The 19,267-nt window shown below is 40.6% G+C and overlaps 1 protein-coding gene across 10 annotated transcripts in view; it reads left to right on the top strand.

The window, feature by feature from the left end:
- The window catches only part of otofa (otoferlin a), a 137,172-nt gene that overhangs the window by 74,073 nt on the left and 43,832 nt on the right, over nt 1-19,267 (top strand). For all 10 annotated transcript variants that reach the window (XM_049589225.1, XM_049589224.1, XM_049589219.1 and 7 more), the window contains exons 6-13: nt 4,853-4,923; nt 7,111-7,237; nt 8,681-8,735; nt 10,046-10,177; nt 15,531-15,593; nt 16,825-16,909; nt 17,072-17,231; nt 17,609-17,795. In XM_049589225.1, the coding sequence (XP_049445182.1) occupies nt 4,853-4,923; nt 7,111-7,237; nt 8,681-8,735; nt 10,046-10,177; nt 15,531-15,593; nt 16,825-16,909; nt 17,072-17,231; nt 17,609-17,795 (880 nt within the window). The remainder of the gene's footprint in view (nt 1-4,852; nt 4,924-7,110; nt 7,238-8,680; nt 8,736-10,045; nt 10,178-15,530; nt 15,594-16,824; nt 16,910-17,071; nt 17,232-17,608; nt 17,796-19,267) is intronic.

Genomic DNA, 19,267 nt, shown 5'->3' with positions numbered 1-19,267 from the left:
TCATTAATATTAGACTCCCTTGAGATTAAAGTCCATGTAAAGTAAAATCGAGATTTTCTCAGAGCACATTATGTTAGATATGTGTGTAAACAACTGCTGAAAACACGTGAACTATACAGTGACGAATTGTAGTTTTTCACTATTTTCGCATCTGGGATTTTTTTGGATGGGCCTGATATCATGGCTCGATGACGCACTGGAGCCATCCTCAACATAACCCCTCCCCTACGTGATACAGACACTAGAACATCAGAGATTTGTTTGCTCAGTTGTGAGTCATAACACTTACTTACCACAGCCTACAGTTGGCTAGCTAGCTATTAGCTATTATTAATACCTTTTGGTATGTATCACCAACTGGTTGATGGACCATCCAAACCCAAACCGGACTCACTAATTGCCAAACTTGTGCATTATATTAGCAAAATTGTCCGGACTGAGATAGATAGAGACAAATCAGGGCTCGACAGTGCGAGCGTTTCACTCGCATTTGCGACTAAAAATAGGTGTGTGCGAACTGTAAAAAATATTTAGGGGCACATGTGCGCATAAAAAAATCAGCCGAAGCAGCCTTATTTTTGTCAATAAAAAAAATGTGATAATCTAACCGTAAATGTTGGAGGAACTCCAGCCACCTTCCCTCTTCCCCGCGTGACACAACCACACAGCCTGCGGAAGCGCCGCGAATAAAGCGCCGAGAAGTGAAGCCAGTTTCCTTTCGGCGCCCATGTTAACCGACTGTGTCATCCACACCGGCCGCACTGCGCAGCTCCGCCGCCGGCCCTGGTCTATTTTCTGCGCGAGCCGCGAGCGAATGTGTCAAGCTGGGTAGTTACCCATGATGGAAAAACAGCCCCAAATGTGACAGAGACAACAACTGGGAGCAGAACCGCTTGTCGACCAGCGTGGAGAAATGCGCGTCTGATGTGAACGGAAGTGCTCTGGCTCGCGGGAGAATTTCGGTGCACTGCACTTCGCAGGCAAGGCAGGCCCTGGCGTTATGGGTGGTCTTCCAAGCCACTGTCGGCACAGTGAATATAAGTCCCACTGTCGGCAGGGTGGAAACAAGTCAAAGTGTGGAGGAGACGGACCGGGAAAAGCGGCGGACCTCCGGGGAGGCCTGCTCTGTTCTCCCTGCAGTTAGGGACTGTTCGCCACGGTACCGCTGCTGGGCAGGGTGGAAATAAGTCCTGCAGAGTTTCAGAGGACCTGGACAATGTTTTAGGATAGTAACATCGGTGTTTCCGCTACATTCATTTAAATTATTGCCGCCGCTGCTGCTCCTTCAAAACATTTTTGCAAATGCACCACCACTCTGAGACATCTGTGCACTTGCACAGCGCAACAGTGAGGAGAGCAGCGGTGAGGGGAGTGGGGGAAGGTTCCTATTTAGGGATGCACCAAATATATTCGGCCGAATATTGCAAAAAAACCCCACACATTCAGTATTCGGTGGAATAAGAAAAGCAAGGCCGAATAATAGCGGCGTATTTTGATAACGCAATCAAACAGCGTGCGGTGACGGACGGAGTAAAATGTCGGCAGTGTGGCGATAAACAGTAACGGCAAATTCCGCCTGTTGTGGGTTGAACGGTGGTCACAGACACGGACAGGAATACATATTCCTGTCAAATACGGCGGCACATTATAACGGCTTACCGGTGAAGAAGTCTGGCTCCAGGTGAATAACTTGTTGTCATGACTGCCCAAAAGTACCTGAACAGCTGAGCCATGGCGGCACACATTATGTGGTGTATCAGAGGAGAAACTTTAAGGACTGTTCGTTACTTATGAAGGAACTTGTCAGGGGAGGAGGGTGGCTGGTTGATTTTTATTTCATTTATTTATTTTATTTTGATCCCCCCTATGTTAATCACTTACTGATGCTGTTTTTGAAGTATGAATAAGTCAATAAGTAATTTATTCCATTGAAATATCATTGATGTATTATAGAAAAGTGATTTATCTTTTTATAAATGACAAAAGGCACATTTGCCTCAGAACCATGATACTTTCACTGGTATTGTACCATGGGTCCCAATTGCAGGGTGTGTCTCACTCCCCCCCCGCCCCCCCCCCCCCAACACTGAACATTATATAAGATAATCATATTGCAAAGATAATATATATAAGACAACATCAAAAACAAAATTAAATTGCAATACTTTTTCAAAACTTGATGATTTTACCTTTCTGTACATTTTGTATACAAATTCATTCAATAATTTTTTTTTCCATTTACAAGCACAATTATTTAAAATTCATTAAATAATTTTGCTTGTAAATGTCTTTTTGCATCACGTTTATTACAGAAAACACATTATTTGATCAATTTACATTGTGCCCCTAAAGTTCTTTGTGCGCTCCTTACTTTTTCAACTTAGGAGCACATGTGCTCCTTGGGAAGAACGTTAGCGTCAAGCCCTGCAAATGACTAAGCACTGCAGCACCGCTGTGTGTGTGTTTGAGAGAGAGCGATAGACAGAGAGAGGGAAAGAGAAGGTGGACTATTGCATGCTGTATTTCTGAAAGTTATGAATAACTTACTTGGAATGCTGCTTTGTCACTTTGTCACATACCAATGTTGCATTGAGTGCTTCAGCTCAAAGCTTCACTTTGTTATAGGCTTTAAAACAAGGTGTGAAATTAAGGATAGGTAAGGTTAGGGTTAGTGTTAGACATGTAGTTGTAATGTTAATATTAAGGTAACCCTCCGAAGAATGCTCAGTACAATTTTGACATAAGTACAGTAGTAAAGAGACAAATGTTTGTTTGTTTGTTTGTTTGTTTGTTTGTTTGTTTGTTTGGCTGCAGCAGAGTAAAGCCGTAACACTAATAATAAAAATATCCTTTCAACCGAAGTGGGTGACAGCATGAACCCACACGACTATAAAGACAACAACAGTGGCGAACAATAGTATTTGGATCACTTTCAGAGTGTTGTGATGAACAACAGAAACATTGACAGCCAATCAGAATCCATCCGAATGTACAGGGTGTCACAGCTGGGGTGTGGAGCACGTGCTAGGTGCCACTGTATAATAAACATTATCGTTCATCAGTGTGGATGCTTAACATCATTATTATAGTTCTTGGTGTGGATGGCCCTTAAGATATTAACATTTCCTTTTTGCTGTGAAAGGTGTTTTTTCCTAGCTGATCTGATTTAAGGTCATTCTGTCAGTTTTACTCCCTGCGTTTGCATATGGCCAAAACACATGGTGTCACTGAGATTCGCATTTTTTAACTAGTTGATCAAACATGTTCAAGTGTTGTCTCATCTCAGTCTTAAAGTACAATATAACATGGCATTCACATCATTTCATAAACTCTTGAGGCTCTCCGTATGCACCTCAGCAACAGTCTTCTTTGGTGATGATCAGAGCCCAACCCCCTCCATCCTTCCCCTTTTTCCTCCTCCTCTCTCTCCAGCCATGCACCTCCACCTCTTTCTCTCTCCCTCCCCTCCTCTCTCCTGCATCATCCACTCATCTGGTCCAGCTGTTATCTTGCCTGGTTGGTCTGGAGGATCTGCACCTGACAGGTGAAGAATATGGAAATATAGTTGAAAATAGAAAGAAGCTCCTGGATGAATTTTGTTGGGGGCAGGTTTATGGTGATCTGACCTCTCTGTGGAGTTGAGTAGGATCAGTAGTGTCTTTCATGTGGTATGTATGAAACACATTTTGTGTGTGGGTGTGTGTGTTTTTTAGTTTCGGCCGCTCACCGTTGAATCATAGCATTAATGAGACAAGGAGGTGGACTGCATTACCGGAGCCTCTGGTTTTTTGATTAACCAGGGCTGCAACACACGGTAATCTAATTATCAATAAATGTTTTTTCCAATTACTTGATTTAATTATGTAGTCTCTAAAATGTCACAGGCCAAGGTTACTTTTTGAATTGCTTTAGATTTCTTTGTAGATTGTCTAATTAATTGTCTAATTAGCATTTCAGCTACAATTAACCAATGTTACATTTAAAGGTATTTAAAATTCCTGTTCAGTTAGCTTGTAGATCAGCTGGAAATACACTGGTCAGAGTGCTTTATACTGTAGACATGACACAGTCGAGAGTCCAAGGAGCACATTTCAAGTGTGAAAAGCTTTGATTTGATTTGACTCAAAAAGCTTTTTGCCTTTATTTTTGATGAGTGACTCCTCTGTCTGTCTTGACTTTTATTTTCCCATTCACATGCCTCCAGGCTTTTACTTTCAAATCACTCTTGGCACTCAATTGAGATGTAAAACCATCCAGTTTTCTATATTCCATGAAATGAGGTTGAAGGTTGCCTCTAGAATAACGGGGGAAAGATCAAAGCAGAAGTTGAACTCTGATACACTCGGCTCTGAATGTTTAAGGAAACAAAAGGAAAACCTTCCTATTCATTAATGTCCTGACATGTATCCATATCCGCAGCAAATTGGACGGTCACACTCATTTTTAATTATTAAGGCCCCTCATTTGTCGTCCCGCTGATGACATCACAAGCGCTTTGTTGTTGTGGTGACATGTGATCCAGATATTATCAATGTGGAGACACCGGATACTCTTGTTTTGTGATTGAGGGTCTGGAGAATTGGTGGCGCTGATGAAGGGGGGTGGAGGGGGTTGGATCCACTGGAATTAAATGTCTAGCCGAGTTACAAAGATGGCTATGACATACCTTGTAGTGTTGGGTTGCATTTTGATTGTGTCCACTAATGGCCCATGGGGTTTTCTGACAAGTTCAGTCAAGTCAAGTTCAGTACCTCACGTTAATCACTTTCTCCTGTGGGTCTGAGTTTGAAGAAGTTCACTTTCATGATATGTAAAGTAAGTTCTCTCTCCTTTCCTCTTTCTCCTTCACCAGAGCAGGGAAGGGAGTTTTCTCAGCCATGAAGCTCGGCAAGATCAAGAGCTCAAAGGACGATCACAAGAGAGGTAAATCGACACACAAGACAGAAGACAAGCCCTGTTTAAACATTTTGTCCATTCATTTTCCATAACCGCTTATCCTTATGGGGGTCAGGGGGGCATTGGGCGAGAGGTGGGGCACACCCTGGTAAGGACAGCCCCAGACTACCGCAGTGCTAACACATAGAGACAGAACTATTCACACTCACATTCACACCTATGTACAATTTAGAGTCACCAGTTAACCTAGCACACACGTCTTTAGACTGTGGGAGGAAGCCGGAGTACTCGGAGAAAAACCACCACCCTGGGTTCAAACCAGGAACCCTATTGCTGTGAGTCAACACCACTAACCACTGCATCACAGTGCCACCAATTTTGTAAATTGTAAATTAGCTGAAAGGAAATTACATGTTGTAGCCCATTTCTCAAGTTATTATTAATCATATGGTTCATGTAGAACTATTTGAATGATTGAGTGAATGAAATGAAACCTTTATTGCCTTAAGAAGAATTTGCTTTGTGTAACTGAGCATAAAAATATAGATAAACATAAAAACCACATCAACAGCAACTCAAAGCATTATTGGAAAATCAATAAAGGGCATTAAGTTCAAGAAGTGCCAATTCCAGATTATGTGATCAGAGCTTGTTTAGCAGATGAATGCTGTGTGGGACAAATGATCTTTTAGTTTGCATCCTGGGCGTGCTGCACCTTCGCCCTGAAAGCAAGAGTGCATATTCAGACCATAGAGGATGCAGTGGATCCGCTATGATCTTATTAGTTAGATTTATGGTGTACCGGTCTGTCCTTTAAGTCACAACTGCACACTGGTTCCCCTGTTGTCTTGCCACCCAGTTTTAACAACCCTGTTCAATTTGTTCTTGTTTTATAAACACAACGCTCCCCCGCAACAATGACTACAAAAGATTAATATACTCCAGTGAAGGCCTTGTAAAACAATAACAGGATTCTGTCCACAGTAAAACGTATAAGTTTCCTTAAAAAGTTGAGATGTTGTTGAGCCCTAGCATTGGCGTTAGCTGTCAGTGTCAGTTAGCTATTAGTGATAGTGCCCAGGTACTTGTGTTCCTGTACACTTTGAATGATTACATCATTTATATTTACTGTTTAAGGCCATAACCAGGAAATCCTGAGGTCATGAGCCTGAGCCCCACTCTTTGATTTGACAGAATTTGTCCCAGGCAGAGGTGATAAATTAAAAACTGTTTTTAATTTGGGGGGTTTTAAACATCTCATTAACTGATAACACGCAACTATGTTGTCTGTATTTTCTTTATTTTTTTCCTAACATTTAAACTTTATGTCAAGCCTTTGTCTCGCTGCCAGGAATAAAATTCTGGTAGGGAATTGCTGAATAATTTGTTAATGTATAGGCCTAAAAGAAGTGTACATTAAAGTGGACCTATTATGCTTTTTTGTATTTTGTTTTTTCACATACAGGGTTACAGTGAGGATGCACGAGCTATTTGTCTTAAGTCCTAGTAAACATAAACAAAAGTTATCCCTGTGAGCAAACACGTCAGGCTTGAGACTGTTGTGAATACTCTGTTTACAAATGTTTTTATACTCTGGCTACAGTATGATGTCAAAGTGTGCTGGATTATATGGCCATCTGCTCCAGGCACACTCCTGCAAGCCTTTGTTTGTTTGCAATTGTTAAGTTTTGGTTTAGAGTTGTCGATTTTTTAAGGTAGAAAGTACCTCTGTACTCCACTACAGTCATTCCCCAGCTGCAATAACAGTGCAGAGATGCTGAGATAAGGAATACCTTGAAACGCTGACCAATCAGAGCAGACTGGGCTTTTTTTTTGGAGTGGGGGCTTAATGGGAGCATCTCAGACAGAGTATGAATGCAGATGTTGCAACACAGACAGTATGAGGAAAAGTTTTTCTTTTTGATCATTAAAGAATGTAAACGTGTCCTAGTAGAAACTCAGAGTACATGTATGAGGCTGAAAATGAGCATAGTAGGTCCTCTTTAAATACATAAAAGAGAAAAATGACAGAAATCAGCTTAGATACCCACAAAGTGATGTAGTGAATTGTAGAATATAAACCCCACCTAAAGTTTACAGAAGGTAGAGAAGACATGACCTCAGTGTCCTCAGTAGTAGTTACTGATGTGGTCCTGCCAAGAATACATTCTTTGATGATTCTGTTAATGTTACCATTGTGATATTGTTGTCCAGATGAGCCAGCGATCCTGGACATGGAGGACATGGACAGGAAGGCGAGGCGAATTGCTGGAGCAATGGACCCAGACACCATCTCTCTGGCCTCTGTCACTGCCGTCACCACCAACGTCTCCAACAAGAGGTCTCATTTTTGTTCATTCACTGAGACACACATACACACACACATAGTAGAGAAGCACACTCAGATACACACATCCTTAACGACCCCAGTCATTTCTGTACATCTCAAACTGCTGATGCTGCAGGATAATTTGATGCTGGTTGCACAGTGATGCCTTTTATTGGCATGTATTTCTGAGAATAATATTATTCAGCCCGGGAAGATGGAAAAATGAGAGCATTCACAGTTTGAGATTCAAACTTAAAATGAAGTTAGGGCAAACTTTATTATTCCACCATGGGAATTTGTTGCAGCCAGGTATACAAACAGATTCATTATATCCATGTAATGCAACATGCTAGACAGATTATAACGACAAGCAGTACAAATGCGTACAAATCCGAGATAACTTCAAAGACAGTGCAGGAAACAGCTGAATGCTGAATACAAAAAGTGCTTATGTGTCTAGATCACATGCAAATTCAGGCTACTAACTGCTGTGCAAACCAAACAGACAGTATCTTTTTGTCCTCTGAGCAAGAACTCTGTATCCACAGCCTGTAGGCAGGAGCTTCAACTCCCTCTGCAGGAGATCATCCGGCCAGTTCACTGTGTCCTGGGCCCTCCTTAGTACCTGCCTTTAGTAGAGGTCAGACAGCTGCAGCTGCTGACACACCTCAATAACTTTGCTGGCCACTTGGACAAGCTGACCAGGCCTGTTCTTATTGACCAGATTCAGGTTCCCAAACCAAGCCACAATACAGAAGCACAGAACAGACTCAATGAAATGTCTGTAACACAGAGGTATCGTTTGAGTGCACACATTAAAACAAAATTTCTCAAGAGTTACAGACATTGTTGGACCATCTTAGAAATTGCATCTGCATTTGGTTGGAAGCTCAACTTGTTGTTGTATACTTGTGATTTTCCACTAAGTCAGTTTCATTCCCCTATGTCAGTTTTGGGTAGGGTGCCGACTTCTAGAGACAACGATCATATCCTTGGTGTTAGACACGTTTATCTCAAGAAAAAGATTCTCTATATCATTACAAAAAGTCATCAACCACTGCCCCATGTCCTTGTTCTTCTCCTTCCAGGAGGCTTAGTATAACAGAATCATCAACACACGTTTCAGTGTTTCTGTTCTGCTATATACCTTAAGAGCGTTTTGTGTCAAGAATATAAGGAGAGGTTCACACTCTTGGTGAACCAGTGGATTGGTGAAGCTTGTTTGAAAGGACACTGTTAACTGTCATACATTGTGACCACTTTGTTTTAAAAAGTCAGGAATCCATCTAGTGATATTAATGTCAAGATTAAGATTGAAAAGAAGTTTCATTGCAAGCAAATACGACTGAATAGTATTAAAGTCAGGGATCGGAATTGAGTTTGTAATCGTGTGCCACCTCCCTTTTCACTGTCGGAGTGCAGGTTATAATCACAGATTGTTTTGTGTTTCTTAAGGTCAAAGCCAGACATCAAAATGGAGCCGAGCTCTGGACGCCCAGTTGATTACCAGGTGTGTGTGTGCTATGTGCATTTGTACTTCTATATCGGCAAGGGGTGGGAATCACATAAGGCTTTACAATACGATATTATCACGATACTTCAGTCACAATATTATTGCGATTTTAAACGTGCTGCAAGTATTGCAATAGATATATTTTTTTCAACTGTAAATTATGTTGCCAAAGGAAAATCTCACTTTAATCATATTATTTGCGGCAAAATGTATGTAGGGAACTGAAACTTGGCAATACTTGGTACTGTGTGACAATACAGTACCAAGTATTGCCATACAAAAATATTGCTGTATCGATTTTTTTTTCCCCCACCCCTAATATCTGCACATACAAGTTTGTGACGGTTCATTGATATTGGTTTGTGCATCTTCCTCGCCACTTTTGTCTACTTCTCTTGAGACTTTGACTTTTAAATTGTGTTGTTTGTGTATAGATGCCTCTGACATGATATATGATATGTGTGTGATTTTGGTGTACAACTGGCTGGATGGTTGGGAGAAGAAAAAAGCCAAAGTACTGTTTCCATGTAAATGCAAAAGATGCTGTTAGACAACTAGAGCAAGAAAACAATTTACCCCACATTGTGCTGGATTGAAGTACCCTTAAAAGAAAAATTGTCTTCATTTTGGAAAATGCACTTCTTTGCTATCTTGCCGAGAGTTAGATGAAAAGATTCTTACTACTCTCATATATATTTTTGAGCAAAGCCATGATTATACTCATGGCTGTTTGTCTGCTGTGGCTGCCACACGAAATTTATTCACCACAACATCAGTGAAAAGAAGTAAAAGAATAATTGTGGACAGAGTATAACTGTCTTCCAGTGCCAGCCCATGGCCTGTTTTCATGGCCTATTTTATTTAAGAACATGAATAAATTTATTCACCAGACTGAAATCCTGGTGTAATCTTTTCCTCTGTTTTCTCTTTTTTATGTTTCTCTCTGTGCTTGTCTTCATTATCCAACGGCTAATTAAACCAGAGGGATATTGCTTGGATGTAAAAAGCCTTTAGCTCAGATCTATTTTGTCCATCCAGCTCTGTATTACTTCAGCCAGGGGAGATGTCAGAGTAAACACAGGGTGAAAAAGTGTAATCTAGTGAGATTCCTCACTGCCTGAATTAGAATGATTAGTTGGTGAAAGATCAATTTGTTTTTTCTGTCTTTGAATTGTCCTCCGGGTAATCCCTGTGAAGTTGTGTGATTAATAGTGATAGTGTCGCTGCTGGTTAACTGTTAGAGGAAAGTCTGTTTGTTTTAGCTCTCACAGTCTCAGCATGTCTGATGTACTGATGTCTACCATCAGATCAGCATCACAGTGATCGAGGCCCGGCAGCTAATAGGCCTCAACATGGACCCCGTGGTGTGTGTCGAGATTGGAGACGACAAGAAGTACACGTCCATGAAGGAGTCCACCAACTGTCCATACTACAATGAGGTGAGACGCTTGAGGCTTTAAAAACTCAAACTGCAAGAAGGAAACCAGAAACTATATATAAACTATCTTCACTTTTTTCTCTGAATGTCACCATCACTTCGTCCCTCCTATTCTTCATATGGTTTCTTCATAAAAGCAATTATATTTCCAAGGTTGATGCCACTTTTCTAGCCTGTGCGGTATTCTAGTTGTGCTTTTAGCTTGACAGAAACTGCCTTAAATCATGTTAGGGCCAACGTTTGGTTTGAATGAGATTTTTTTGTCGAATCAGTTGGAGATTCAAAACATTAGACTTAACTGTAGAAAGGAAGAAACACTGCTACTGTATATAAAATTAATTGTACCATACAGTACAATGTCTATGTTAAAGAAAACCTGATGTCAGTATCTGAGAGCTGAATTTGTGAATGATTAGGTTCTGGAAAATATTATGCCAATGTTTCTTTTGCGCATTAAAACTGTCAGAAATCCGATTAACCCTCCACATGCACTCCTAAGGTAATTTTTGGATGATTATAAGTAAAACAACTGCTGCATTTGTTGTTGTTTAAGTAGTTTACTCATACAACATATTGTTCGAAAGCTACACTCCTCAAAGTTCCATTAATGCTGACAATTTCAAGATATAAACACCACAGCAGGCTCAATAAATGTCAGTCAAAAAAACACTTATAACTCACCTATGAGGCATCATCATAACCCACAGATCAGTATTATCCAGGCAGAAACTCTGCTAACACAGCTATGAGTTGATTTCTCACACACTGCCAGTAGTCCAGACAATCTAATTCCAGCGAAATATTTAGTCCAAACCAGAGTTGGGTATAACACGTTACAAAATAACGCATTAGAAAGTAACGCCTTAGAGTACTTTGATTAGTTTTTGCAGTAACGAGTAACCTAACGCGTTAGTTTGCTGTTTGAGTAATCAAATACTTAAGTACATTTTCAAACAAGACATCAGTTACTTCCGTTACTTTTAGAACGCTGGTCCTTCAGCTCCAAAACAGCAACGGCTGTCGTTTGGTTCTAATAACAGAGATAACGTTAAACCTATCAGTCTGAAAGAAGCCACGGAGCTTGTGGCTCGCTACGTGGTCGGAGAAATGCTGCCGTTCTCTACGGTGGAGTCTAAATAGGCGGAGGAGGACTCGCTGACCGACATATTTCAGACTCAGGACTTGCATTATGCCTGGTACACGCTACACACTGGTACTCACCAATTATCCCCGGTCGTCTTTCACGGCGTGTGTGATGTCATCGGGTTATTCTTGTCCTGTTTTTATTACTTTCACTATTATTTGAGTCACTGTGTCTGTTCATGTGCCAGCCGACATGTTGTTGTAGTCACCTAAAAGCGTCAGCAGATGGCAGGAGCTACATTTGGAGCGCCACACTTAAACTATCAAGTTACTGTATCTTCCACAGGAAGATCTGACAAATGTTTCAGAATAAAAGCCTATTTAGAAAATAGAGGGATTCTCTCAGCCGAGGTTATAAGGGGCTTTTAATTTGAAACAAGTGTTGAGTTTGAAATGAGGGTGCGATATGTTAACTTTATAAAGACAACGGAGCGGATAAAAAGTAAATATATAAACACACAGAGGGATTAATAAATAACGGACCGTCTATAATGTAGTTTGTTTCAAATGAAGCTGGGAGCCTCTGCAGTTGTGGTGAGTAAAAGCCCCGCCACTATTTGTTAATGTTATTACTTTATGTCCGACTGTGAGGATGTACCATTGTTTGCTAGCTTGATGCTAATGACAGTAACGTTAACTCAGCGGGTTGACAAAGTGCCTCTGCTGTTTCACACCATCATTTCCCCCTTTTACTCTGTGTGGTAACATCCCCAGAGGAAATATTAAAAATGCTGGGGTGTTGTTGTCATACAGTTGTCTACGGCAGCAGATCGTTCTGTGTTTCTACTGGTCAAAGTGACGGCTGTGATGGGAGAATTGGATCTCAGTGAAGGGCAAGTGGTCCATAACTTTAATTTTGGAGACAAAAAATGTCGGCTTAGCGCCCTGTGGTCCATTGCCCAATAGGAAATGTAAAATACTCAAAAGTACTTTAAAAGTGCTTGAGTTACTTTTCTCAGGGAGTAACGTTGGAAGTGCTTTGAAAGTAATTGAGTTACTTTACTCAGGGAGTTATGCAGTGAAGTAACTGGTTACTTTTTAAAAAAGTAATGCAGTAACGTACTTTGATTACTTTTAAAGTAACCCTTACCCAACACTGGTCCAAACACATTATAACATCCATAGATACCCATGAACTGCTGTTGCACCATTTCAAACTTCAATATTCTACACATATTATCCATAATTTCTCTGTCCTGCGTGTCAGGAGTGCCATTGTGGTCAATGGCACTCCTGACCTCAAGGGCACTTTTAAAGTAGTTACTGGCATCATAGATTGTTATTAATGTACAGAAATGATAAACAAGTGGCTCCTTTGTTGTCATAAAAGGGGAAAAAACTCTCATCACTTCAGGTTTTCTAAGTTAACTCATATATGGATATCTTCACCTGTGTTGATTAGTCTTTCACTCATATTTACACATTCAGTACATTGTTTTACCTTCTTTTTTGAAAACACCTGGTGAAAGACTTAGAAAAACATGTAAAATGTTTATTTTCTGTGATATTTATAAATATTTCTGGATGATGTAAGGCTTCATGATATGGCCCCTTTGTGTTGTCCAGCTAATGAGTCCCAGTTATAGTCATCTGCAGCATCTTTTTTTTTTTCTTTTCTTTTTAAATTTATTTAGAGGACAGTGCACATTAATGAACATTGCTGTAAATGTGCCGGTGTTAGCCAAAGGCTAATTTTCAACTGTAGTCCTCCGGCATGATGTTAAAAAGACCTCAGGCCATTAAAAAACACAAAAACAGGAACACAGAAGTCATAATATATAAAACAACAAATTGCAAACAAAAACAGGGACAAAAAGTGTTACCTTTCAAATAAGACCGTGCATGTACATGTACTAAAAATGGAACATGAACTGCTGTCAGTTTACTTATGGTATGCCTTAGATAGGCGTTTGAACTTCATGAATTTTATAGGACCACTAAGAGGTAAAGACGCTGGCGCTGCATGCTTTCAGTAGCATTTGTTAATGTGGAAATTAACATCAATACCTAGGATGTGTTGGATAAGACCATAAGCAAGATAATTGGTGTGATACAGTAAATGTATCTTATTACAGTGTTGGGGAAGGTTACTTTTAAAAGTAACTTACATTAAGTACATTATAAGAGTACTGCCAAGTAAAAGTAACCTCTTTCATCAAAATGTTACCTACTGAGAAAAGTAAATAAACTAGTCAGTTTTGCTTTACCAGAATGAAAAACCCCTTTTGTGAATCCGTGCAAATGTTGGTTATTTTGTCTAGAAGGTGCATAGTCTACTGCAGCCTACCCTTTAATGCATTAACATGTCAAGAAAGGAAATATTCTTATTGTTTTCCACATTGTACAGAATATTACAATCGTACACCTTCTGAATTAGAGTTTGTCTCTTTCACTGATTATCGTAATGGCTATGTTATCTCATCATTCACAACAGAAACAAAACTGACCAAAGCCATCTTTGTTAGTCTTCCCACTGTTCCAACAATCACCAGCTCTGGTTTGGTCCAAATAAATACTTAATTTGCCAAGTGAGATGTGAAACAATGCTGGATTTGCACACTGCTTATCCCTGATGTCTCTCTCTGCCAGCTGAACAGTGGCGCTCAGTTGTTCTCAAGAATGAAAAAGGGCAATCTTTTTATCCAGTCATCCAATGACTGATATATTTGTCCAGTCCCACAACCCCAGTACTTGACAGGTGGCAACAGTGCAAGTTTTTGACTGCTAATAATCTGACAGCAAACTCAGCAGAGGCATTTAGGTACAGCCTACACTGGCCTCAAAGAAAATAATGAAAGCACAGGCTCATGTAACCTACAGCATATCATCTTTCAATTAAAATGTAATTAATGGCAAAGTGTGAAACAGGGAAATATGGTAGTGTTTTTGAAAAGTACTGGATTGCCTACTCTAATGCATTCCCCCCAACACAGATCTTATCACAGTGGCATTGTTACATCAGCTGTTTCTCAACACGAAGACATCAGTGAAGACTTTTTTCTGTTCTCCTGCAACCCTACAGATTTCTGACAAAATGCCTTCCTGACATGCACGAAGATAAATGCAGAGGAGAGGCTGTCAGTGCTCTCTTTGATGGTCTAGTGTTGAAATGATTTACTGACATTAAAGTACTTCACATAACACTCTTAACTAGAGTGTTCCTGAGCAGCAGAGAATCTCTCTCAGTAGGAAGTGTTGGAGGTGGTGAGGGTCACACAGAGCTCAGCCTCTGGGTTGTGTCCTGCAGGGAGAGGAAGTGACAGTTTGTCTGCTATTGATTGCTTCTGTTGTCTGAAAATCCCCCGTGGACAGACAAACTCCTTCATGCTTTCTCTCTTTGTATCCAGATCCTCCAGTTTGCTCAGAGTCTGTGCTGTTTCAGATAGCTTCACACTTCTGAAATTAGCTCGCAGTGGAAAACTACAATTATCTCTGGTCATTGAAATTCACTGATAACATTGCAAGAACTACATCATCATGAATAAGTGTTATGTCACCCCATTTCATCATCCTTTGCCTTGTCACTCTGCTTAGTTTTTCGTTTAGTATTCATATGACATCCCAAACTAATAGCACAAAGCTGGAGTTGTGTGAATAACCTGCCAAATACCACAGAAAAAGATCCAAAACAATTACGAGTGACACAGGGGGCCTATTGTCTGATAATACGGCCATTGTTGTGATATCGCCTGCAGCAAAGTTAATCATATTCAGTTCTGTGGAGTCTGGCTGTCCTTGCTGTGGGAGAATAAGTGCTTTGTGTCATCCTTTGTCTCCATTGTCAACAAACACTAACGCATGAGAAAAAAAGACAAAGGAAGAGGAGCTACAAAGTGATCTCATGAGATATATCTGAGCTCTTGTGGTGTCTGTGTGTCCTGCACAGCCTCTGCCTGTAGTACAGTTGCACATATGCTGCAGTATTAATACACCTGGAGACACCTACAGAAAAGATATGACAAACCTTTGATGCAAGACTTTAAATCAAACATTTCTTTTCAAGCCACTCGTCTTTGGCTGTGAAGAACTGAAAGCATGAGGGCTGTGATGTGGCTACAAAATGAGCTGATGTTTCTGCTCATTTCTAAAGTTCACTCGTTGAACTTTACACTAATAACTCTCCTGAATTTCAAAGTTACCTGTGCTTTTTACTGTCAGAGTAAGAATACATACATTTCAATGGGCAAACTTTTTTTCTCTTCTCTTTGCAGTATTTTGTCTTTGACTTCCACGTCCCTCCTGATGTCATGTTTGATAAGATCATCAAACTCTCCGTAAGTAATCTTTACCCCAAATGTGCACGCTGCAGTACTTAAACCTCTCAGCATTCTTTTGTTACATGAGTTGTGAACATTAGAAGGACTTCGTTGCATAATTTTATGTTTTAATAATGAAATACATGGATCCACAAAAGGATTGTGCAGCTTTTATGGCCGCTAGACCTGCAGAAATAAGACAAAAATAAATTGTGTAATTCTTAAAGCACTCTCAAAGGGTAAAATGCACCCTAACCACGCTGCCAAGCAGGTATTTATATTTTTATTACTATTTTTTCCACCTTTATTCAACTTGATGAGTCTATTAAGAATAAATGCTCATTTACAAAGATGAAGATGACTTGGCCAAGAGGCAGCAACATGAGGCATGAGGACATTAAGGTGCTGTGTCCACCAAAGTATTTTTCATGAGGCCAGCATATTTTTTTAATGCTTTGCAAACACCGGCAGCATGACAAGGTGCTAAGAGTGACTTCTGCCTTGAGTGCTGCTGGATAGGCACACACAGTTAAAGTAAAATTAGTTATTAGTTACTGAAGCACACTGACAGACTGGGGTATTAAATCCCAAATACGGTTTCTCTGTGTAAAGTTGCCCCTGCATCTCATAGATCAGGACCTGTGGGTCATGATCTGAAAATTTCAGTTTTGTTTTTCACTCTGCCATTGGTTTGCCAGCTGTGTTATCGGTGCAAAGCCAACAGTTATATTTTGCCGCATGAATAATTGCAATCAGACCTAAAAAAGGGCAAATTGCACTCAGCTGCAAAATTAAATGGCCATGTTTGAGCTGTAATATCAATAGCGCAGTATATTTTATGAATTGGACCTTGAGATGGGGCTGATAGCGGCTGAAACTGTCAGCGGCCGCAATCCATTCTTGGTGAATTCCCCCCTGAATGTTTTGGACGTAAGTCCTTAAAACTTTATGGTACATGGAAGAGTAGATATTATCGCACTTTGGTATGTATAAATAAGTGTAAAGGCATAAAAAGATATGGCTGGATACTGCATTAATTTGGTTAATTAATGATCTCACAGTAACTGGTTATGTTTAATGTACAATGGTGAAGTCATTATGCAGCCCCTTGTTAAACATAAAGTCCAGAACCATCTGTTTCCCCTTAACACACACTTGTGAATTATTTATCGCTGTTTCCAGTACAACTGTGAATCCTTCAGAGTTTGCTCTTCGTTTTAATATTTCATTCTCAATTCTGTCTGCCTAGGTGATTCACTCTAAAAATCTTCTTCGGAGTGGAACATTGGTGGGAACCTTCAAGATGGATGTTGGGACCGTTTACTCGCAGCCTGGTAAACTTGCTGTAGCCACAATATCCATTTAGTAACCCATTTATCATAACATACATGCAATGTATATTTGAAATTAAAATACACTAAGTGTTTGGTTCATTGTGAAGTGAAGCTGGATTTTATCAAAGCTGTTAGTGACTAATTGACCGATGTCCATCCCAGAGCATCAGTTTTACCACAAGTGGGCGATCCTGTCTGATCCTGACGACATAACAGCGGGATGTAAAGGATATGTGAAGTGTGACATCGCTGTGGTCGGGAAGGGCGACAACATCAAGACCCCACACAAGGCCAACGAGACCGATGAAGACGACATAGAGGGGTAATAAGCTGTTACTGATGTGTTTCAGATTGAATGGATTTCGAGGAAAACTGCGGTCAATTAAAATTACCATTTTACTCATTGGAAAGGGGCAGAGCCGATATGCAAATAATTCTATATAGGAGACATTTAAAAGGGTTTTCTGCTTCATGTCCTTCAATTCAAATTCTTATTTTACAGTATCTCTTACAGTATAAGTCCAGCACTGATAAATATTTCATACCAAAGCTGTGTTATACTTGAAAGGATTACTTGCTGGACACTCTCATCCACTATCTTTTAAAAGCTCATTCCACGAGCTATACGTTTCTTAAATTTAATCAATACCTCCACAGTCCTGTCTCTGAATGAGTTTCTGTGCTGCTGCTTGTTTCTAGGAACCTCCTGCTCCCAGAGGGCATCCCAGCAGAGAGGCAGTGGGCGAGGTTTTATGTGAAGATTTACCGCGCTGAGGGACTTCCTAAAATGAACACCAGCATCATGGCTAATGTGAAGAAGGCCTTTATAGGAGAGAACAGAGACCTGGTGGATCCCTACGTTCAAGTGCAGTTTGCTGGGCAGAAAGTAATTCCCACCTCAACCTGCAATCTCTTGTTCTCTGCTAGTTTCTAGTGGTTGTTTCTCCCCAGAGGATTATCGCTGCTCCTTTAGAACACGCTGTGGTTTTGATAATGCGTGCATCTGTAGTGTGGATTTTCAAAGCTGTACTGCAATTGTTTAACTCATTACTATAGATATTATCATAAGAAAAACATTAAAGGGATAGTGCACCCAAAAATGAAAATTCAGCCATTATCTACTCACCCATATGCCGACGGAGACCCTGGTGAAGTTTTAGAGTCCTCACATCCCTTGCGGACATCGGCGGGTGGAGCGGCTAGCACACCTAATGGCAGACGGCGCCCCAGACTAACGTCCAAGAACACAAAATTGAAACCACAAATTATCTCCAACATGCTCATCTGTAGTGATCCAAGTGTCCTGAAGCCCCAACATAAAAAGTTGTTTACAAAAACGTCATTTGAACCAGAGTCCTGCACTGGGTCGGGTACCCACAAAAACAGCTGATTTGCGGGTGGTTTTTAAAAAAAAAACATTTTTTCCCGGGTCCGGATCTGGGTGGAAAAAATAACACGCGGGTCAGATCGCGAGTATTAGATAAACACATCAGTCATTAGTTCGGTAAACTACAGATAACTATCTTGGTCATTATTTACTCTCTGAGGATCGCCTCCGCTATTTCGGATCACCATCAATAAATAACTCATCACAGCCCCGTACTTAGCCTCATCACCGTTGCTGATAAATCCAACTATAGCAGAGTCATCAGAAAATGTCTGAAGATATCAGGACTCTGTAAGATAGTTGAAGTCTGTGGTGTAGAGGGAGAAGAGGAAGGTAAAAAGGACTGTCCCCTGCAGGGCTCCAGTGTTGCTCATCACTGTGTCTGACACTCAGTATTGCAAGTGCACATACTGTGGTCTGACAGTCAGGTAGCTGACAGTCGAGGACACAAGGGGGGCATCCACCTACATCGAGCTGGCTGGGTGGTGTTGAAAGCACTGGAGAAGTAAAAAAACAAAACAAAAAAAACATGACCCTCACATTGCTCATCGGCTCATCCAGGTGGGCGTACACACCACTAAGCAGATAAATGATGCCATTCTCAACTCCCAGTCAGGGCTGGTGAAATAGATTTCTAGTTCTGTTGAGCCTTAAGTATTATGCTTTAAATGTTTGAGCTTGAACTGTGCCATTACATCCTCCAGCCAGTGTTTATGAGATGGAGATTCAGTTTTTTCTTTATTTTATCTGAGGAATCTGAGGAGCCGACTTGGGTGGCATGGGTATAGAGAGGGCCACAAATCGCTCTCGTCTAGCTGTGATCTTTATGTTCTCATTGACGCCCTTGAATGAGTGCGGCAGAAGGTTAGGATCAATAACAGAGCCACACACATTTGAGAGGGTTTTAAAAATGCACTCCTAAAAATCATTCAGCTGTGCTCAGGTCCAAAATAGTGTTTGTGACTGTGGGT

Source organism: Epinephelus fuscoguttatus, linkage group LG11, assembly GCF_011397635.1.
Source record: "Epinephelus fuscoguttatus linkage group LG11, E.fuscoguttatus.final_Chr_v1".
Lineage (NCBI taxonomy): Eukaryota > Metazoa > Chordata > Actinopteri > Perciformes > Serranidae > Epinephelus > Epinephelus fuscoguttatus.
Note: the sequence above shows the minus strand (reverse complement) of the source record. Positions and strands in the feature narration are given on the sequence as shown.